General features: G+C 41.2%; 2 protein-coding genes and 1 non-coding gene across 4 annotated transcripts; all 3 read right to left on the bottom strand.

Annotated features, from left to right (window-relative positions):
* Nucleotides 1–3,404: 3,404 nt before the first annotated feature.
* snapc2 (small nuclear RNA activating complex, polypeptide 2) lies at nucleotides 3,405–11,213 on the bottom strand. Of its 2 annotated transcripts, none has more exons than XM_063900234.1 (7): nucleotides 10,813–11,213; nucleotides 9,034–9,204; nucleotides 7,726–7,864; nucleotides 6,951–7,084; nucleotides 6,478–6,772; nucleotides 4,887–4,975; nucleotides 3,405–3,849 (listed from the first exon to the last, which is right to left on the bottom strand). In XM_063900234.1, the coding sequence occupies exons 1-7, from the start codon at nucleotides 11,017–11,019 to the stop codon at nucleotides 3,706–3,708; spliced, it is 1,179 nt and encodes a 392-aa protein (XP_063756304.1). In that variant the 5' UTR covers nucleotides 11,020–11,213; the 3' UTR covers nucleotides 3,405–3,705. The 2 variants fall into 2 exon arrangements, with proteins under 2 accessions (XP_063756304.1, XP_063756305.1); XM_063900235.1 differs by having other exon boundaries at nucleotides 6,478–6,769.
* Nucleotides 11,214–11,908: 695 nt separating this feature from the next.
* On the bottom strand, nucleotides 11,909–11,990 carry trnal-aag (transfer RNA leucine (anticodon AAG)). The gene has a single exon. It is a non-coding gene; the product is annotated as a tRNA-Leu (tRNA).
* Nucleotides 11,991–15,648: 3,658 nt separating this feature from the next.
* vgf (VGF nerve growth factor inducible) lies at nucleotides 15,649–22,726 on the bottom strand. Its single transcript, XM_063900362.1, has 2 exons — nucleotides 22,528–22,726; nucleotides 15,649–20,309 (listed from the first exon to the last, which is right to left on the bottom strand). The coding sequence occupies exon 2, from the start codon at nucleotides 20,256–20,258 to the stop codon at nucleotides 18,135–18,137; it is 2,124 nt and encodes a 707-aa protein (XP_063756432.1). The 5' UTR covers nucleotides 20,259–20,309; nucleotides 22,528–22,726; the 3' UTR covers nucleotides 15,649–18,134.
* Nucleotides 22,727–22,859: the final 133 nt, after the last annotated feature.

The following is a 22,859-nucleotide window of genomic DNA, read 5'->3' as shown; positions in this document are numbered from 1 at the left end:
AGGTGAAGACTAAATATGGAATAGTGCTGAACTTCAGCACTGCATGTCAGATGTCCAGTGACTCCTTAAAGGCTCAGTGTATGGAACTTGAGAAAACTCTGACCTTCAACCAAGACTGTGATATCAGTGGAGTTGATCTGGCAAACGAAATCAAGAATTTACCTGACCTACCGTCAGCTAATATGACTGCCTTTGAGCTGCTTTCTTTCCTTTGTGAGAAAAATCTGGAGGAACTCTATCCTAACCTTTGGATAGCCCTGAGAATTGCTGTCACTCTGCCTGTGACAGTTGCCTCAGCTGAGAGGAGCTTCAGCAAGTTAAAAATGATCAAAAACTATCTGAGATCTTCCATGTCCCAGGAACGTCTGAGTGGTTTGGCCATCATGAGCATCAACCATGATGTGGGGAAGCAAATATCATGTGATGACATTATTGATGATTTTGCATCCAGAAAGTGCAGAAAGGGACACTTTAATGGTGAGTAATTTCTTACACATTTAGTTCGATTTGATTTGGTCTGATTTGGTCTGTATTTATTTTGAATTAGACTAACAGGTGGCGACACTAGTGCAAATATGTTGAAAGGGGGGGATGAGTAGAAGCACTGGGTGTCAGGTGCGACTGTTCAGTTAAGAGGGCCCCTTAGCAGAATTTTGCCTAGGGCCCCATGGAGGTCTGAACCAGCTCTGAGTATTAGTATCAAAATGTCCTTAAAGTGGCAGTCTCAGCCGTGACCGAGGCAGAGCAGCGGGTGTGGGAGAAGTTCGGAGAAGCCATGGAGAAAGACTTTCGGTCAGCACCAAAGTTGTTCTGGAAAACCGTCCGACACCTCAGCAGGGGGAAGCAGGGAACCATCCAAGCTGTCTACAGTAAGGATGGGACGCTGATGACCGGCGGAGCTGGAGTATGAAGGGGGATCAACTCCAATCTCATTGGGGGAAGTCACTGAGGTAGTTAAACAGCTCCACAGTGGCAAAGCCCCGGGGGTGGATGAGATCCGCCCAGAAATGCTGAAGGCTCTGGGTGTTGAGGGACTGTCATGGTTGACACGTCTCATCAACATTGCGTGGAAGTCCGAAACAGTACCGAAGGAGTGGCAGACCAGGGTGGTGGTTCCTCTTTTTAAAAAGGGGGATCAGAGGGTGTGTGCCAATTACAGAGGCATCGCATTACTCAGCCTCCCGGGAAAGTTTACTCTAAGGTGCTGGAAAGGAGGGTCCGGCCGATTGGCGAACCTCAGATTGAAGAGGAACAATGCGGTTTTCGTCCTGGTCGTGGAACAACGGACCAGCTTTTCACTCTCGCAAGGATCCTGGAGGGGGCCTGGGAGTACGCTCATCCGGTCTACATGTGCTTTGTGGATTTGGAGAAGGCGTATGACCGGGTTCCCAGGGAGATACTGTGGGAGGTGCTGCGGGAGTATGGGGTGAGGGGGTCTCTACTCAGGGCCATCCAATCTCTGTACTCCCAAGCGAGAGCTGAGTCAGGGTCCTCGGTAGTACGTCAGACCGATTTCCGGTGAGGGTTGGCCTCCGCCAGGGCTGCGCTTTGTCACCAATCCCGTTTGTGATATTCATGGACGGGATTTCGAGGCGTAGTCGTGGGGGAGGGGGTCTGCAGTTTGGTGGGCTAAGGATTGCACCACTGCTTTTTGCAGATGATGTGGTCCTAATGGCTTCATCAGTCTGTGACCTTCAGCACTCACTGGATCGGTTCGCGGCCGAGTGTGAAGCGGCTGGTATGAGGATCAGCACCTCCAAATCTGAGGCCAAGGTTCTCAGCAGGAAACCGATGGACTGTCCACTCCAGGTAGGGAATGAAGCCTTACCCCAAGTAAAGGAGTTCAAGTATCTCGGGGTCTTGTTCTCGAGTGAGGGAGCAACGGAGCGTGAGACGGGCCGGAGAATCGGAGCAGCGGGAGCGGTACTGCAGGCACTTTACCGCACCGTTGTGACGAAAAGGAACGAAGATGGCCCGGTAGACTGAGAGCTTTGCCTTCTGGCTCAGCTCTCAGTCTACCGGGCCATCTTCGTTCCTACCCTCACCTATGGTCATGAAGGATGGGTCATGACTGAAAGAATGAGATTGCGGATACAAGCGGCCGAAATGGGATTTCTCCGCAGGGTGGCTGGCATCTCCCTTAGGGATAAGGTCAGAAGTTCAGTCATCCGGGAGGAACTCGGAGTAGAACCGCTGCTCCTTCGCGTTGAAAGGAGCCATTTGAGGGGGAGACCTAGGACCAGGTGGAGGGATTATATCTCTTCGCTGGCCTGGGAGCGCCTTGGAATCCCCCAGTCAGAGCTGGCAGGTGTGGCCAGGGAAAGAGAAGATTGGGGCTCTCTGCTGGAGCTGATACCTCCGCAACCCTGACGGATAAGCAGGAGAAGATGGATGGATGGATGGATGTCCTTAAAGTACAAAAACTAGAAGTACTCACTCTGCACAATAGCCTATTTTAGAAGTATATAAAGTACAGAAGATGTATCAGCTAAATGTACCTCAAGTATTAAAAATTAAAGTATTCATTACGCAGAAAGTATCTTTCCAAAGTATAAAATTATTATTAGGGTTATTAATCTAGCCTGTTTGTATACACATTAGAGCATTTCATATTGTAGATGGTCAACTTGGACCAAATGAAGATACTAGATTAGTATTACAGCACAGCATCACACCATATCAGCACATGGGTGTTATTATGTGAACAAAGTATCAGAAATACCTTTTTTAGTCCCGCAACAGGGAAATTATTCACCTCTGAAATGTAGTGGAGTAGATGTGTAAAGTAACATTAAAATGGAAATACTCAAGTTAAATATGTCAAAAAGTACTTAAGTACAGTACTTAAGTAAATGTTACTTTCCACCACTGGTTATCGCTTTTTAAGACTGATCCAAAGACTTTATATGCCAGAACTCAGAACTTCAGCTTTTAATGTGTGGTTCTAAAGTAACATTATAATGAGCAAAAGAAAAAGGTATTGGTTTGGATTCAAAGCAGCCTACTGGATAACTCGATGTCGCCTTCTAGATATAACAACACAGAATGACTTTTGCTGCCCTCTGCTGATGCTGGGTGACATCTAAACACAGACATTCTGTGTTATTTGGACATTTTGTGAGTGTATTTTGACCAATACAAACGTGAATTTTAGGAGATAAGAAAGAATTGTGAATAAATAGATTAGCCAATTAACATACATTCCTCTAAAAACTCTTCTAATGGTAAAATAACTAGGGTCAGTGCATGGGACACACAACTACACTGAAATTGTGCTTGAGAAAATTGTGATCATTTTTTCTTATATTTTAAACATTAATAAAGGAACATCATCCGGAGATCAATCAGTTCAGTGAAACATTTTCAGTTTCAGCCCTATAGTTTCAAAAGAAAATCAGCCAAAGTTGTTGGTGCGTCAGTATTTATTGTTGTCTTAACAAAAGCAGCTGAACTGTGCCTAAAACACAGTAGTCAACATTTCAATAATAAACAATAAATCACAAGTATCAAAAAAACACATTTTGATCTCCTATCTATTTGCGCTGTAAGAGTTTCAGAGGCACCATAAATGGGTTGAGGGGTGGACAGAGTCCCGTTAAATCCAACTCCCCTGATTGGCCGGTTGCGTTTTTGCTCCCTGATGATTGGCTCTCAGCTTCCTCCGGCTGCAGTCTCTTTTCTCCACTGCTCGGGACATCAGTGCTGTCAGCTGACCCAGCGTCGTTCTGCTGGTCGTTTGTTCTGGGGACCGTCTCCACCCTCGGTCTGAACACAGAGTCCCTCCTTCAGCTCTTTCAACATGTCTCTTGCCATCTTTGAGTCAGGGGTGGATGAGAGGAATCGGTGCACCTGAAGAGGAGGGTGGTTGGATATTTTATTTTACTAAATTAACCTCATGTCATATTAAAGGACACTAGTTACTAGATATACAGACCATAAACTAGTCAGGAATCTCATGTGGATTAAATCATGTGTGAACTAATGTAATTATCTCATAGACTTCTATTCAATCAGACTTTTAAAGATTACAAGTTTAAGACTTAGCTTGACCAATACCTTTGGAAGTTTGGAACGCACCAGGGCTGTACAGGGTTACTGTACCATCTTTAATTTAGTTTTAAGCCTAATCAGGTAGGTCCAATATTCTGCCATTTGTGTGTCAATATTACTTATTTCCGGGCCCAGTCCTTGCCATCAGTGTGAGGCTGCAAGGATTTTAAATTATGTAAAAGGACTGGCAACACATCACACTTCCAACAACATGTTGTCGTTATGGGTTTTTTATACTACATTTTTTACAGCCTGATTTAAATGCCTTCCAGTAAAAAGAAATGGCTAAGAAGTTCACCATTAATAAAGGTTTATGAATAAATGACTTGTGTACATCCGGAAATGCTTGTTTTCCTCAGATTTTATGTGTTTTTATGTGCCGTCATACACCCAAAGTTATTGTTTCAGTATACGTTTATTACGCCAGGATGAATACCGCCATGTGTCATCCTTTATGCATGCACTGAATGCACTGAGGGCTGCTTTGTTCTTTGTTTAATTCGACCGTTTTCCCTTGGAAGTCACTTACTTAACATCACCCCACTATATTCTGTAGGTCACTCCCTGAGCCTGCAGAAAAGGTGAACTTACAAAAAGAGTGCAAACCAGTTCTAAATATCTTGTTACAATCCAATCAGCTGCTGCTTCTCCATCAAAACATGGAGGACAGAGAAAACGTATTTCTCAAAGTTAGAGTTTACCCTAATATTGCCTACAACTTAATATTTCATGCAGGTAATGACTAATACTTTAAAATATGAGGGTGCCCTGACCTCTAAAGCCCAATTTAGGGCCAACAACACTCCTAAACAACACCTGTTTGCAGCGCGTTGTACCTGGAGCAGATGTTTCTTCAGTTTGTTGCAGTCCAGCAGGAGAAGCTCCTCTGGCAGAGACATCAACAGGTCCAACACTATAGCACTCTCTGAGGACAAAACAATCTGACATTAGACCATGTGATGCTGGGCTGGGGAAATGTGGTGCTCCCAAGAACCACAGAAACACTTGCAAATACAGGAACCGTTTCTGAGGCCAGATCATGATGGATTGATCTTTAAAACAGATCAATCCATTATTGTTCTGGGCTGCTGTGTGTGTGTGATTGTATTGTAGATGTCAGAATGACTTTTGTAACACAAATCATCCTAAAGAAATTCCATTTTAGGAAAGAAAGCATTTGAAGTGGCTCATCTTGGGTTATTTTTCTGAATCTGCATGAGGTTCCGTGATGGTGTCCGACAAATTATATATAAAAAAAAAGCATGCACAGAGATGCATTTTATTCCACTTGAAAACATAGATATCCCTATTGTGATCAGGCTGTCGTCCAAAAAACAGCGTCAAAATAATGTGCAAAAATACGTAAAACATTGTGCCCAATAATGTGATCTATTCTACAGAATAATGCACTTAGTAATGTGGTCAGAAAACTGTAGGTGCTTGTATGTCTTAATATGAGATAAGTTTACAACTTAAAAAGAAAGAAAAACCACAACATAATCAAAAATAGCCAACAACTGACCAAAAATGTTCTGACGCCAACTTCCGGCTCCCCATCGATCAAAATGAGAAGGAGGATCGATACATAATAGTCTTAATCTAGTTTTTTAAAATAGCTTTTATAATAGTAACATTTTTTGCTACGTATACTTCTTTCTGTATCTATTACACACCATTTATACCAAAGCAAAATCCCTGCATGTGCAAACCTACCTGTTGATAAAACCGATTCTGACTACATAAATATATTAACACAGTGCTGGGTGATGTACCGTTTCATACCCAATACCGTTGAAAAAGTGGAGAACGGCGCTCGAGGGGGCTCCTTTCACTGCCGCACCGCTGAAATGCATGCTGGGGTGCCAATTTTGAGTGTTAAATGTGTCGAACGTGTGTTTAAGTCTCTATATGGAGGGATAACAGTGCAGTGTCAGCCAGGTTGCACTAGTTTTATTTGTTTAAATACTTGAATATTTTCTGTGTAGTGTAACTTGGCTTCAAGCAAGGTGAATTTGCTCTTTATTTTTTTATAAGTTTGAAGGTCAATCTTAAAGGAAGTCTTTAAATGCGCACATGGAAGGAGGATTTGTTTACATTTTCAAACAGTGATTTTGTTGATTGTTGTTAAGGTATTCAAAGTTTGCACAATCAAATGGTTTATATTTTACAGTTGTTACATGCATTCTGATTCCTTCACCACACGAGACTCATGAGGGCCACCACTGATCATGTGTTTATTTGTGGGGCCAAAACGAAATGAGTTTTTTGTCTTACCGCTATCTTAACAGTTCTATCTGTTCGATATTTTCAGCATAAATCAAAGAGCTGCTAAAGGCTCCACTAACATTGTTTCCAGCAGACTTGAGAAGATTGGTCGATATGTCTGCCGTATTTTAGAAGACACCAATCAGTGGATTTTGGACTCACCCATTGCGGTGAGATGACAGGGCTTGCCGGGCGTGTTGATGACACTCAGGTAGCCATATATCCTCTCAAAGTCCACCGCGCTCTCCTTTGTGTTAATTTGTTTGCAGGCCAATTTGCTGGTGGTCCCAAACACGGTGTTACATTTCCTAGCGGGGGTGGAGAGGGGGTGCGGGGAGGAGGCACCGGAGGATGATGCAGGACTGGGGGCTGGGGTTCGGCTGGTGGGAGATGTGTGAGGACTGGCTGAGGTGGACTCTGATGAAGAGGTGGTGGTGGGGTGTTGCTCTGAGGGCTGCTGGGTGATTAATAAAGACAATACACTTTATTAATCCCAAAATTGGAAAAGTTTCTCCTTACAGCGGCATGTTCAAACACGGCATTGTGGATAAAAATGAAAACAGTAGACACTAAACCAACATAAAACATATACATCTCAAAATGGAAAATAAAACACAACTAAAAAGTTGACAGACCGCAGACTGAGAGGTGGGGGGGGTGGCAGGTGAGGCTCCAGCTGCAGTAGAGAGCAGTTGATGGGATGCTGCTGCGAGTCTTCCACCCGGGCTCGTGGCTGCTGCTGGATTCTTCAGTGCTCTGATTGGACGGACTGTGTTGGTGCGGAAATTCTCAATTAAGGGGGGAAAATCTTAACATGAGAAAAGCTGTAATATGTCCCATCATCACAGCAACATGAAGGAAATTAAGTAATAACCATGTAGTTCAGGGGCGTCAAACTCATTTTACTTCAGGGGCCACATAGGGCCAAATTTGATCTGGGACCGGACCACTGAAATCACAGCATACTAATCTACAGTATAAATAACCTCAACTCCAAATGTTTCCTTTGTTTCAGTGCACAAAAGTACATTCTGAAAATGTCCACATTTACTGAACTATATTTTTCGAAAACATTATGAACAATCTGACAGTTCTTAAGAAAAATGAATGCAATTTTTTTGCTAATTTCAATTACTTGATCAACCAATACACAATTCAGCAACAACTAACCCTAAGATATCCTTCATGAATGCACCAATGGCTGCCCAACTGCTTTCACGTACAATAAACCTTTTGAAATTAACTTTAAAGTAGTCTTGCATTCTTAAATACCTAAAGCTGCATATTGTTATGTGTATTGTTTGTCTTACAATTACTTGTTAGTGTGGTGTTTTGCTGTTATGATATCAGTATTTGTTGTCCGTCCAGTGTAAGTTCATTTGACTTCATCCAGAAACTGGAGGTCTGTACCTTTGAGTGGCAGACGGGGAATTGGTTTCAGAGGAGCGGTGCGTCCTATATGCCTGTTCTGGACTGGGGGGGGGCCGTTGACCTTGGGGGGGTCGCAGAACTTCAGGGTTTTAGGCTCTGTGGAGCACACCATCAGGATCTGAGGAACAGAGGGAGAGGACGATGGTGAGAAACACAATATTCAGAATTTAGACGTGAGCAGGAAAAGACAGCTTTGACTCGTCACGTCCCTCTATCCCTCCTAATATATATAAAACTATTTTCTCTTCTTCAAAGATTTCTGGCCATGTTGTTTTTCTTTTTTTCATTTCAATTGGTTTAGTCTTTTTTATTCACTGTCCTTTGTATATGGAACTGGACTTTAGTTTAATGTGCTTTCATTTGAGTATTTTTGGCCTTGCTTTTAAATACATAGAATTGATACAAAGGAGAATGTAAGATTCTTCATTCTGCTGCACCTGTGTTAAATTATTATGTAATGACTTAGCATTTGTTTACTTTTTGTACCCTTCTATTTTATTTTTAATTTGATTTATTGAAATAAAGTAACTTCACATTAAGTCCATCTTTGACTTTTATTTCTGATTTAAAGTCTATTTTTTACAATGTTGTTTTTTTCTTATTTTTGATTATTCCTGAACACAATTTATCAGTTGTACTAAATCTCTATCTTAATATTTCTGTATCATAGTTGAGTTTTTCTGAAACCTTAATGTAAGCATTTGTTTATTTTGAATTCCTATAGTCTTTTATTTAAGCATTTGTTTTGTTTCCATTTAATTTACTTTGCTAATTAAATAAGTGTTTCTGCTGCCGGGTCGGGGAGTGAGGGCCGTAGTCTTGATCTGTTTTGGGATGGAAGAAGGCAGATTTTGTAATGGACCGGATCTGGAGAATAACACCCAGGTTGTGGGCTTCAGGGGAAGGGTGGATAGTGCATCCATCAATAATTAGGAGGGGATCTCCAACCTTGCGGAGTAGTACTTTTGGGGGCCAGAACCATGAGCTCGGTATTGTTGCTGTTGAGTTTGAGGAGGTTAGTAGACATACAGGTTTTAACGTCGCGGAGGCAGTTGAGTAGTGACAGCAGAGGGATCTGAGTCGATGGGTGGGTGCTGATATGGAGTTGGGTGTCGTCGGCATAGGAATGAAAACTGAGACCATGTTGGCGGATGATATGACCGAGGGGGAGAATATAGATGGTGAAGAGAAGAGGGCCAAGCAATAGAGTGCAATATAATATTTGTTTATGTAATAATTGTTTGTGTATATATATATATATATATATATATATATAGTCTGCCGTACCTGAGAGAAAGTATCAATAATGGGGTTTTCGTTGGTTCCAGCCACCAGAGAGGCCATTTGTGTCCACACCTCGATGGGCTTCCTGTCCTTCTCCTGCCGTGTCTTCTTCTTCAGTTCTTGGCTTGCGAAGGAGATCACCTGGCTCTTCAGAAGTTCCACCATAGTGTTGATCTGAAACAATGGAAGGGATTCATTTATGAGTCTTTGATTATGGAAAGTTTTTTATTTATTGTTATCTAAAAACAGAGGGACGATAGCTCATACGGTCTTTTATTTTGAAAACTGTACATCAGAATGTGCTCTGACTGACTATTTGGGGTGGCCTGCTACCACCCTGGAGTGAAATGAGTCTATATATATATTATACACATCTGCCATACATATCTGTTTATAGTACACACACACACATATATATATTTATATATTTTGAACCACTGTTTTTGAAAGGCTCTTTTTTGTGTGCCAAACTGAGTATGAGGGTATTGAGAAAGCTTTAACTGTTTAGGACCGGTATCCTTGGCCCCTAAATCTGAACAGATCTAGTATGTTGCTCTGTCTCTTCTTTTCTTTCCCTCTCATCCCCTTGGGACTCTCCCTGTTCATCTCCTCCTCCTTTAATATGAAAAGATGTGGTGTAAAATAATGTGTTACAAAAAGTAAACGCAATATAGGCTACTTAATGCCAATACGTTAGTATAGGAGTATGAGTGGTTACTGTTTTGCTTGCCACTATTCACTATATGTCAATTTATTGTTGTTGTTTTCTCACCTGGTTCTTCCTGCATGCCCTCCCTTTCTCCTTCTCCATCTCCATGTTTCTCCCTTTCCCTTGGCACTAATTTCATGCAACATACAGATAGCTGGTTTATATTATCTGTTACTTCAGCTTAACACTTTTCAGAAAAAAACAAGACAGAGGTCATTATGGACTGTCCCTATCTCTCACCTGAATCTGTCTTTTTTCTTTTGGAGAACTGGCGTATATCCATTGTTCACTGGCAGGCCACACATACACATACACATATCGACAGGGATTATTATAGTAGGCCTATCTGCCGTGAGACTTGGGGTCATATGGTCCTTTCTCTTTTAATAATAAATATACAAGTGGAAATCCCTGTATTTGACAAAAAAGTATTTGTTTTGGAAGAAGAATTGACTATCGAATAATATCCGAATACTTGTCAGCGAACAAGAATAGTATTTTTCCCAGAAATGCACATCCCTATTGTACACACGTTTGTTTTCTCTCTGGTCCAAACGCTGCACACTGACAGACCTGAGAGCGTCATGTTTCCATGACGACTGACCGGAAAAAGACGCGAGTGACATCATGTTTACATGACTTCCGATTGTTAAAATGAGTCTCGAAAGTAATGCTGAACTTTAACAACAGAGACACACATACGCAGTACATAGGTACGCTGGTTATTTGTAGCGCTGCTCTTTTCGTTTAATAAACAGACCGCTCATGTTCGACTGTAGCCGCGCTAACGGAGCTAACGCAGCTAACGGCACTAACGCAGCTAACGGCGCTAACGGAGCTAACTGGTAAACGGAGTATGTTTTGGATATTATTTAAGCTTGTCAAAGACGAACAACATTTTTAGAATAACAACATTTTTTACTGCACGTTTTAGGGGTGCTGAGCTTCAATTTAGGGGTGCTGAAGCACCCCTAAAAGGGGCTAGCCTCGATCATGGCTGTGCATATTACCAATACAACCTTAAAACCTTGAGTCTTGGATTATGGACGGTTTTTATTTGATTCTCATTGTACCTCTGAGATGGACCGGGTTGGCACATATTTTCTCAGGAATTCACAGTCAATGTCTTCGTTGAGGCTGTTGGTCTTGGCGAGGTCTTTCAGGGCTTTCAGGAGCTTCCTCCGCTCGGCCAGCTGCCACTGACCAGACACTTTCCGTGGAGCCGGTGATGGTTCAAAACTCGGGGTGCGTTTAGTCCGTTTACGCGGAGGAGGCTTCATCTCAAATTATATCACGGGTACAACCTGAACTGACAGAAAAAATATCTGACTAGTTCTTCTCGTAAACTGGATGAGTTATTACCGTTTCTAACTGGTTAAAACCCTTTATTTTACCTGAAACACTTGCCTTAACCATCTTTTCTCACAACCCGCCTGCGTTTGGCTGTAACGACAACGAAACGTGGGATGGTCGTTTCCGGAGCAATATTTTCACAGTAAAAGCGTCATCCGCAATGTTTTAAAGATCCCTTAACCTAATTTATTTAAAACGTGTTGCAACAACATCTTCAAATTGAAATGCCCCTTGTAATTTTTAAGTCGTTTTTTCCTGGATTGTGACCTTTTATTTACATAGATTGACAAACAAGTTTGCAGTTAAAATTATTAAACTTTCGTTCAAGACAGAGAAAAGAAAAGTACATATAGAATTGCACTTTTTAAATGCAAATGCTTCACTAGAAATAACCTCTAATCAACATTCAACATGTTCAAATAAAAGTGAACTGTCAAAATCCTTTCTCGTTTTATTTTGAAAGCAAGGAGACTAACTGTTTCCGGGTTCCTCAATTCGTTGTGGGAACAATTCGCCCTGACTTTTACTCACAGGGATTGTAATGTAATATGTATCTTCTATTTAATAATACAGTATGTTGTATTGCTTCCTTTATAGGCGGTGTACATTTTCTAACAAGATTCGTCATATAAATTACGGTTATTAAAAATGTACTACAGGAAATCCAACAAACTGCAACTTTGAGAAACCACACTGGCTTACTAATGGGATCTATAATGAAATTGGACAGGCACTACATTTGGGGTATGACGAGTTGTACTTTTGGCAAAAGAAACGTAAATAGATATTTTTTAAATACATATTAGGAAAAAATACTGGCAGCGGTGGGATTCGAACCCACGCCCCCGAAGAGACTGGAGCCTTAATCCAGCGCCTTAGACCGCTCGGCCACGCTACCAATTGACTTAATGTTCTTGTATCATGACGTCATAAAGTCTAATCTTTTGAAATGTTGAGAACATTGGCCAATGAGATTGCGAGCTCCGGCTTTTGTTGGCCAATGACAGTGCGAGCTCCTACATTCTTTGGCCAATTACGTTTGTGGCTCCAAAATTCGTCCAATACTATGACCTATCACGGTGGAGAAATGTTTCAGCATAGAAGGCGATGTTTTAGCTTTTCCGAAAACAACAGACGCTATCACAGTTTAAAAGTCGTCTTGAACATAGTGAGTCTGTATGAAGTGTTGTTTATGATATAACTATTAGTATACACCTCATTTGAACTGTTGTGTCGTGATATCATACAGATTAATTCAGCTAATAACATTACAAACGCTCTGTTATCTGACCCACACATCGTAAGCGTGCATAGCTATCAAAGTTATTAAGAGTGGTTATTAAAATGGTTGTTTTTTAACATGTATTTTTAAATGTTCAATACTTGTAAATAATAATGGTTTTGTGAATAGTTAATCCTTGTGTATAATACGTTGTTTTGTAAATAGTAATATAGTTCATAATTGAAACGTATGGTTGTATTGTAATTTGTAATAATTTAGTCTTAGTTTGCTGTGAATATTAATGTCAGTATTTATACAATTATTTCTATTTTAAGTCTTTGTTGTGTTTATTTTATTTTGTGGTGTGTTTTAATTGAATGTTTCAAAAAGTATTTAAAAAATGTTTCTCTCTGAACAAATAAAACTGGTGTACAGCAGATGTAGAAGTAAGTGTTTTAATGACAGTTTGTGTACAATAGCACGTTAATAGTGGTGATGATTTACAACATTTGTATAGTATTAACATTCTGTATTGACATTCCCTCTGGAAAGCAGTAATCAGATCCCCTACCTAAGTGAAAGGACTAATACCAGACAAAGAATGCTACATTACAAGTAAAAGTACTGTGTTTATAAGTGCAGTAACATTTCTAATATTTGCCTCTAGCATGTAGTGTAGTAGACTAAAATAAATGCATATAATGAAAAGAGTTAAGTACAAAAACATGACATTTATACTTAGATACACTTGAGTAACGTATCATAGGGTTTTATTAATATACTATTATTTATAGCACTTTTCACAAATGAAATCCAAAACAAAGTGCTTTTTAACAAGCGATAATATTTAAAATAATCATAAAACTGTGATAGAAGGCCACATTTATGGAAACAGAGAAGGGTAATAAACACTTTTGAATATATACTATATAGAAAAATAGATAAAACAAATGAAAAATAAGATGAAATTGCATTCTACAACCGGCAGCATACAACGTATTGACATTTGAGAAAAAGAAACAACATGCTATGTACCAGAGGCAAATAATCATCATTTAAGGAGGATTTTTCAGTTATAATTAAATTATAGATTGTGGTCACTGATATTCATGAGCTGAAGCTTCAGAATGAGGGTCAGCTATGGAAACACCCTCTACCCAGTAGTTGGCATTCAGGAAAGTGTGAGATGTAAAAAGGAATCATGCCATACATATATGTTTTCGATAATAAAAATGACATATAAATAAAATACATTGTATTGAGTCAACATGAAGAGACTTAAGTAGTTCCACAGTTCACGAGTTCGAATCCTGTCTGTGGCGTGTCCATAAAATAAAAAAAACATTACAAAGTTTCCTATGTGTGCCCAGATAGCTTTTAATATATCAATCAAGTGGAAATTGTTTTAAGGAAGACACTTTTTTTCTTTTCTTTCGCCTTTTCCCCTCATTTTTTCCTGCCCCCTTCTTCCCCTTCTTTGATGGCCAGCGCTTTTGACCGCTCAGCCTCACTACCATTGGTTTCAATTGATTGCATCATGACGTCAAAACGAGTGTTTACTGCTGAGAAGTTATACAAAATTGTATTGTTATGGATAGATACACTGAATGTGCCTTCCGAGAGCTAAAAAAGGTTTCCACTATAGGAAGGGGTGGGGGGGGGTACAGGTTGTAGTTTGTTGTTATTCCGAAAATAACTCGCAAATTGGTCTGAAATAGCTTGATAATGTAAACTCTAATGTGCAAACTTCCCCAAATCCCATAACATGACAACCAACTAAAATTAGTGCGTGTGTGTGTGTGATTATTATTTATTGTGTATGTCTAATGTGTGTGTGGGGGGGGGGGGGAGTGTGGGAGAGAGAGAATCATGTATTTTTAAGGCCATGTAAGCATACTTGTTAATTGATGCCAGCAGATTTTAATGAGCGTGCTGATGCATTTTGAAAATGCACATGAATATGTTTGATCATCTTATTGTTTTGTGTACATGCATGCATACATATGTCTAATGTGTGCACTGTGTGTGTGTGTGTGTGTGTGTGTGTGTGTGTGTGTGTGTGTGTGTGTGTGTGTGTGTGTGTGTGTGTGTGTGTGTGTGTGTGTGTGTGTGTGTGTGTGTGTGTGTGTGTGTGTGTGTGCTCTGCAGTGGCTGCATGATGATGTTGGTGGATGAGTCACCCAGTCTTCATCACGTGACATCATGAATCACTGCACCTCTCCATTGGCAGAGCTGCAACCATCAACCATTCCACTCCTCCCTTATCTCATCCCTCACTCCCTCCCCCCTGCCTCTGCCCAGCCCTGTGTTACTTTTTCCTCGCCCTGTCATCTGGCACCCCCTCTGTCTTCCATGTTTCTCCACCTTCTTTTTCTCTTCTCTTTATTGTTTTACCTTTATTGTTATATGCATTGCAGTGCAGCCTAAATATGTCTCAGCATTAATACTGATCATGTGTGCATTATTTATCATACTTCTGTGCATCTCTGCCACTCACACAAACCACCTAAGTAAATGCATGCATCCCTTCATGTTGTCTGTGCTGAGATTGAATTACTGGAGCTCAATTGACAGCCCATGGAAGTCCTTGACTTTCAATACTGAGTGTTTCTCAAACCTTGACAGCCATGCATTTGTGGTTATTGGTCTGCGTGGGTGTAAGCACATCCCTGCATCCCACAATTACCATCCCCTGGTGGCTGCTCCAACATCTAATCACCCTGCTGAACACCCCCCCACCCCTGAGCAGCACGACGTATCAAAGCAAGCTAAATCCTGTCTTCTGCTCCCTCCCACCTTTAATTACTGTGCTATAATCGGCCCCTAAGGACTACACAGGGGATTATCATTCTTAACCCTAGATGTGATTTATGTATCATGAAGATGATGTAGTTTCCTGAAAGCATTAGATTACAATTGCTGTTTACTTTTGACTTATTCAAAATCCTACTCAAAATCTAAACTAGACATTTGACTGGCCATCACATTATATCAACAAGTGATGTTGCATTCAAGACCGCTCAACTGCAGCTCATGTTTGGTCCCTTTTACTCTGGAAAGTACACCCTCACACACCATCAACAGTTTTCATAGGGACCATTTTTCTGTAGAAAGTATTTCCAGACTACTTTGCTCTCATTTTTTCTGCTCTGATCACTTTCGTTCAGAGCAGAAAAAATATCAGAGAAACCATGACATATAAAAAAAAAAATATGGAGATTTCCTAAATTTACATTTTAACTTTCAATTCCAAATCCATCCATCAATCAATCCACCCATTATTCCAATAATTGTTGACAATGAATCGTTTTGTATTAAAAATAGTTCACTTTATTGTTTCTTTACGTGTAGCAAAAGTAGTCATTGACATGCGCATATTTACATCCAGCAAATGCATGTTGATTACGATGGTTACGACAAGGTACATCTAGAAAGATCACGGACAACACTCGCCGCACACAGGACTCATTTTGAGGTACACTGACGTCATTGTTTCTGTCATCTTTGATTTTTTTATACTTTTTTAATTGATGCTTGTACGTCTTCAAAGAAGCAGTTTTTAGATGCAAGTATACATAAACGTGCAGACACTGTACCCTCACCTCTGGTCTGTCGCTTCATATTTCAGCCCCTTTTCCTCATCTTTATGTAACTCCTTTCCTAATCTCGTAAAAAAACAACTTGTTAGAAATTACAAAAAGGCTTGGTTTTTACCTCCATCTCAACTCTTTTTGACTAATGGCCTGGTGTTGACGTTTTTTTCAGTATGAGATTGTCGATGCCATTTATCTGTTTTGGCTTGGCAACAATGATGTTGCTCATCACTTAGCAACAGATGGCTTCAAAGGTCAACAATACGGACAAACCAAAGCGCAACATGTGCTATTGTTCCCAGTGACGCATTTGAAAAACAGATATACCAGGAGGAGTGTTTATTGATTACTGATTATCAGTAAGTCAAGAAAGGAAATGTCAGCAATCCAATCCCTTTTGTTGCACGCTAAAAATATATTTTACAACGCCAATCCAAGAACAGATCCTTCATCATGTTTTAAAAATGATCAATAAACTCCAATTCCATCATCCCACCAGTTTCCATTACAAAATAGGTGACATCCTTGATCTCATTGACAATATCAAATGGTACAAAAGAGGGAAACGAAGCATAATGTTAAGAATGTCACAGTGACATGTAAGGCAGCAAATATCAGCCCAAGAACTTCCTACCTAAAAATGTATGATTGATGGTTGTGCAACATGTAGACAACAAGACCAATAAAACACTCTTTAAGTTGATAATGGTCAATAACAAAATGTTGATTAGTAAAATGAGTCATTGAGCTGAAGGGAACTTTGGGGCGCTATAGCAAAGCCATAGATGGTATCTTTAAAGGATAACGATAAAGTTTCTCTATATCACAAATGTAAACTGAGTGCTACAAACATACAAACAGGGTAGGGGAGTAAGAAAATATTGAACACATTTGGTGATATAGATTAATAAAGGAATAACACCAGCCTTATCCTTTTAAATGCATGTGTTAAGTAAAAAGAGCAGTATGCCTTCACCACTGTATTCTCCTCTGAAGGCATCAAAAAATGCCATATAGAGTTTGGCCAGGCTTTGGCACCATAGCAACAAGGTAATTGAAGTTATGCAAAAGTATGAGTCATCCAAGCCATTATAGTGATGGTAGGGTGGCTTCTGCAGCCCTGTGTATGAAATATGCTTTTGGTGCGGTATATTTCATTATAAAGAGCTCTGTGTGAGTATACATATAGAGAAGGTGCTGTTCTGCAGAAATGTCTTGCTGCAATTTTATACAAATAACACAAAATGAATACATTTGCATTAAATGTATTCATTTTAAAAACAACGAGATAGTGAATGGCTTCAGCAGCAGGTCATTTCAAGGTTATGATGATTTAATGTCATCTCTAAGAGACGACAGGTGCATCAGTTGATACATTACATGGCCAAAAGTATACAGACACCTGTTTATCCAGGTTTGGGCTCCTTCGGTCCAATGAAAGGAAATTGTGAAATAGTGACTGTTTTGTTGGAGGACATATGAGCAGTCAATCGCTAGGCCACCACTTGTCGCGGTTCATCTACAAGGTCAACAGATATTGGCGTCTCCGACTACTTGATTTTCTTTTATCCCATACTTATAGACGTGGAAAGTAGAAGCCGAAAGTTGGTGTTGATATTGGAACTTCATAATGCTCTTGTGTCTGATTACACATGACCGAAATGTTTGCCGTCCACATAGTTTTGGCCATTTAGTGTAGAGTCGGAAATATACTGTATTGATAAATCATTTTAAAAATGTCCCTGCCTGAGAAAAATACACAAAAATCTCAGTTAAGACAGTAAATTCCAACAGCCATCAAACATTTCCCAGCATCCACCACTGCCTTTGTTGTTTCCGACTCTTTGACTGTGAAAATATATTTTTAAAAGGTACATGTAACAACATATCTAAGCGTCCTCCTTTGTTGGCATTGTAAAATGTCCATATGGAGAATGTTGTCATGCCGGGAGTTTGGATGAAGAGTTCTAGCATGAGTCATGCTTTCCAACAGGACGCCTTCATCCCATTTCCCCTCCTTCACAGAGGAATGCAGATGTGTATCTTTCCCTTCATTTTCCTACAAAAGGTACATTTTATTCAGACTACCTCTGTAAAAAGTCCTCCTGAATGCCAACAACCATTTAAAAAAGGAGAAAGAGACATATGTAAAACAAAACCAGCAAAACTAAATCATAGAGATACATTTTCTCTCTTTTCTCCTATTCCCGCTCTTTTCCCAGCCCTTTCAGTCTAGCATCGGTCTCTTCATGAGAATCTGCTCTATGTATTTCTCTAGATCGTCACGGTTACTGCTGTCTGGCTTCTTTCCAGCAACGTAAAAATCTTCATTTCTCACCACTGCAGGTGCCGCTGGTGAGTAATAGAACTTCTGTTGGGGAGCGATCATGCGCATTCTGGGAGGGGAACGTGGTTTGGGATAGGGCTGAAAGCGATAGCTGCTGTAGAAGGGCCTCTGCTGGGGGCCTACGGGGGGGCTCCTCAGCCGAGGTTGGACCCAGCTATGGTAACGGCGTCTGGGAGGGAAAGAGTAGGTGTCGTCCACGGAGTTACTCAGGTAGTTGTTGGGGTTGAGGGCAGGTTTGGTGACATAGTAACGGGGTTTGGGTCTGGGGGCAGTAGGGAAATAGAAAGGGTAGTACTCTGAGTACTGCTTCCTCTGGTAATAGGAAGGGTATTTGTAGGGGTACGAAGGGTAACCAGTCCAAACCGGCTCGGGCGATTGGAGCCAAAGATCCTGTTTGTACGACTTCTGAGGTTTGGGCCAACGGTTGGGATTGGCTAGAAGAGGCTTTCCAGGTTTGCTCCAGAGATCCTGCGATTTTGTTTGCGTTTTTTCCTGTAACCAGTTTTTTAGGAGATTGACAGCTGGAGAGGGTTGCTTGGAAACCGGGTATTGATCGGGAATCTGTGGTATTGTATAGCCGTTGATTGATGAGTAGGACGAAGACAGCGGAGTCGGAGGTCGTTGCCATCGAGGAGGCATCTCAGGCGACACGTCTTTCTTCTTCTTCTTCTCCACGTCGCTGATGATATCCACTACGTCGTCGGCGGGGAGGTGGAGTTTGTTGGAGATCTCGATCAGCTTGTCTATAGTTTGGGGATCGATATCGTCTTCCTCGGTCACTTCCTGCTCCTCGTTGGACCTCTTGTCCTCGGCGGCGTTGGACAGAGACGAGGTGTACTTCTTGTTCCCGTTGTTCTGTTTGACCATGTAGCGCAGCAGCATGTCCGAGGCGATATCCGCCAACTTCTCCTCCTCCATCTTGGCTTTCTGGGCCTCGGCCGCCTGCCTTCTCATCTCCTCTTGCTCCGCCTTAGCTCGAGCCTCTTCCTCCTCAGGACTCAGCACCTCCTCGTCTTCCTCCTCCTCCTCCTCCTCCGGTTCATCTTCTTCCATGGCCTCCTGATCTGACGGAGGCTTGGACTGTGCTGCATTACTGCCAGCGTTATTGTCCTCAAAGTCATCCATGAAGTTGCCTCCCCTGAATGTTGGGATGTTCAAGCCTTTCTGCGTCTCTTCCTGCCATTTCAGTTTCTTCTTGGAGATGGCGAGGTCGTTGCCTTTTTGGATGACGTCGTTGTAGCTGCTGTAACCTCTGCTTTCTCTCTGGGTTTGCTCTGAATCTCCTTCCCTTTTAGTAGCCGCGTTCAAACGTGGAAACTCCTTCATCATGGTCTCCAGGTTCTTCAGCTCCTCGGGGCTGAGCTGCTCCTCCTCATTGCTCTCTTGTTCTGGGTTCTGGGGGGCAGAACCCTGACTGTTGTCCCCTGTTCCATCTCGACTGGCGGGCTTCTCCGTTTGCACCTGGATTGTTTGACTTGTAGTACGACTCGTCACTTTTTCCGTCATCCTTTCCTCTTCCTCCTGAGCTTTCTTCCTCTCCTCTTCTTCCTGTTTTTCCCGCTCCTTTCCTTGCGCTGCCATCAGAAGCTCTAACTCTTTCCGTCCATCTCTGTCTCTGTCTGATCCCTCCATCGTTCTCACTTCTCTGCTCGCTTCGTCTTCATTATTAACTTCACCCATATCAGCATTTATGTCTTCTCTCATCCCATCGCGCTCCCCTCCCTCCCTTCTTTTCTCCGCTTGTGAGCGATTTAGTGCCTCCAGTAAAACCGCCGCTAGTGTTTTGGGATCCACATCTTTAAAGAGCTCATCTTCTTCTTCCTCTGCCTCTTCTTTCTGTATCGATCGCCTCTCCTCTTCCCTTACAGGAGGAGGATCTCCGTGTGGCTTAACGACATCTCTGGGGATGTTGATCGGGCTGGGGGTGGACAGCCGGGGGAGGGAAGCCCCTGTCAGGAGGACTAGGAGGGTAAGGGCACTTGAGGCTTTGTGGTACCCAATCATGGTCAGTCAGAACCGGGTCCACTGTGAGCAGCAAAGGGGGGTCAAAACTGCCTGGAGGAGAAAAAAAAATACAGTGATCAGTTTCAATAGGTCTGGATTTTTCCCCTTTAGCGCCAAATCACAAAGGCGGACACTTTTTTATATCTGGAATATGCTAAGGTTAGAATATAATTACATAAGTTGGGGAATTTATTCTAATATGTGCTTCGTAATATAAAAATGAAGACCTACAATATAAATGATTCATAAATTACCAGATTGTTTTCCTTTTTTCATAAACTTAAAGAAAAAAAAAGATCATATAGTCAAAGTTGGAAGAAGTACTCCAATTGATTTAAGTAAAAGTAGAAATACTATGGTCTTAAAATACTCCACTACAAGTGAAATTCCTGATTTTAAAATGTTACTTAAGTATTAGCATCAAAATGTACCTAAAGTACAACAAGTACTTGTAAAATGGATTTCGCAGTATTTTATTACATTGTTTTTTTAAACATCATCATTTTAGTGTTGTAGTTTGTGAATGTGGACACAATATACTTGCACCACAGTACTGCAATATACCATATCAGCCTATCATGTGTACTGAAACTGTGAGTTTTAAATAAATGTTTGGATTAAAAAGTACAATATTTGCCTCTTAAATGTAGCGGAGTAGAATTAAATGAAAATACGATGTAAAGGGTAAAGGGATAAATAAAGGGATTCTGATTCTGAAATATTACTTGAGTACATGTATAGTTACTTTCCACCTCTGCATACAGTATACAGTAGGTCATATTTCACGCATGAAAAGAAATTAAATTCCAGAATTCAGACAATGCAGAGATCGACTGAACTGCCTTATTGAATGGAGGGGGGGACAAAACATACGGGAGCGGGTGGGGAGGGGGGCAACAGGTGACGTATGTTACCGTTCCTTCTTTTCAATTGGCAACACGCCTACATACTTGTCAACCCCCGACTTTAGGATAAGTGCACAAATAGGTCCGAAATATCACTGTTTGGCTGCAGGTCGCTTACATCGCCACAATAACCTGTTCTTATTCATGCATGGCACCAAGCCACTGTGTCTGCTGCAGTTTAAGGACGCTGCAGAAATATCGGCTGAAGGCCTGGGAAGTATTTTATTTAGACCAATTTTTATAAAAACAAGAATTTTAGAAACAATTTAAGATGAAAATGTAAAAAAAAAAAATGTAAAAAAAGAACAGCTTTAATGTCGTTGTGTTTTTTTTTCAGTGAAACCTTTGAAGTGCCAATGAGATGATTGGGTGGCGCATGTTCTGCAGTGGAGGTGGCTGTGTGATGCGTGATGTGCAAACACGCAGCAAATGATCTTATCTCATCCCCCAGGAACCAGATCAACTCTGCTGCATCTGCCTTATTATTTCACTACAGAAGGTTCAGAGATCTGGCCTAAACAGGTCACATAACAAAGATTCCTAATCCGCTTCTGAGAGGCAATCAGAAAGGAAAATCTGCCAGCATATAAAGCCACCTCCAGACTTCTGTCAACAGCAGCACCCCCCCACAGCCCACACACCAACTGTAACCTCCAGACCCCCAACAGCACGGACGTCAGAGGTGCAGACATTTTAGACACGACACAAGAATGTCATTGTGTCTCTGTTTTTATTTTAATGTATTTTATTATAGATTTTCAGCGTCACCACCTTAAAGCACTTGTTTTTCAACTGGGTTATTTTTGGCACGGCAAGTCATGTTTAATGGCTGGAGATGACGATAATTGTGATGATGGTGATGATGATGATGATGATGATGATGATGATGATGATGATGATGATGATGATGATGATGATGATGATGGTGATGATGATGATGATTGGGAGGAGAAAGAACATGATGAAGACAACAGCCACTTCTGTGTTGACCATAAACAAAGAAATATACGAAGGGTGCAATTCATCTTAAGTAAAATAAATATCCATAAACTATGAATTATAAAATGTTTTTTAAAAATGTATCCATTTTTACATATAATTATAAAATATAAAAATATAGGTTGACATACATATTTCTAAAGGTGTTTCATCATCATTTTTATTTATTACCAGAGACTTTAATCCATTTTTTGCAACATTCTTGGAAACATGTTAAGTGTTGCACTGTGCACAGCTGAAAAAAACAGACCTATGGAGTTGTTAAACATTTTCAAAAATATTCTCGTTATCAATAATAAGACATCCAAAGCATTAGATTTCCCTTTTCAGAAGCTAAAGTAATGCAAATATAAGTTTGGACTCACTTGCAGTCAGTGGGATCGGCGGGGGGATTCCAGCTTCCCTGCTTGTCACGTCACAGTTCTGGAAGTCCCGCTTTCATGCACTGAACACGCTGTTCTGTGAGAGGTGGGTGTTTTTTGCGCAAAAGTGGCTAAATGTGGTCAGTGTTGTCGCTGAGGCTCGGTCACCTCGTCTCCCGAGATTCTGCTGTTCGGGTCGTCTGGTTCCAGCACCACGGACAGCGGCTGCTCGGCTCTTATAGCTCGGTCCTCCCTGCCCACGTGTTTCATGCGTCAAGCGATCCCCATTGACGTCACCAGACTGGGTTTCATTCATAAGATTGCACTGCTGTCCC

This window comes from Eleginops maclovinus, chromosome 14, assembly GCF_036324505.1.
Source record: "Eleginops maclovinus isolate JMC-PN-2008 ecotype Puerto Natales chromosome 14, JC_Emac_rtc_rv5, whole genome shotgun sequence".
Lineage (NCBI taxonomy): Eukaryota > Metazoa > Chordata > Actinopteri > Perciformes > Eleginopidae > Eleginops > Eleginops maclovinus.
The sequence above is the reverse complement of the archived record's forward strand: the minus strand, read 5'-3'. Positions and strand labels throughout refer to the sequence as shown.

Bases quoted from the DNA above. Each gene is read 5' to 3' on its own strand.
- vgf (XM_063900362.1), bottom strand. From the start codon at position 20,258: ATGATTGGGTACCACAAAGCCTCAAGTGCCCTTACCCTCCTAGTCCTC.
- snapc2 (XM_063900234.1), bottom strand. From the start codon at position 11,019: ATGAAGCCTCCTCCGCGTAAACGGACTAAACGCACCCCGAGTTTTGAA. The intron at 7,085-7,725 runs GTACAGACCTCC...GCACCAACACAG, and splicing joins TCCCCGTCTGCCACTCAAAG to TCCGTCCAATCAGAGCACTG. The intron at 4,976-6,477 runs GTGAGTCCAAAA...TTTTGTCCTCAG, and splicing joins CTGTCATCTCACCGCAATGG to AGAGTGCTATAGTGTTGGAC.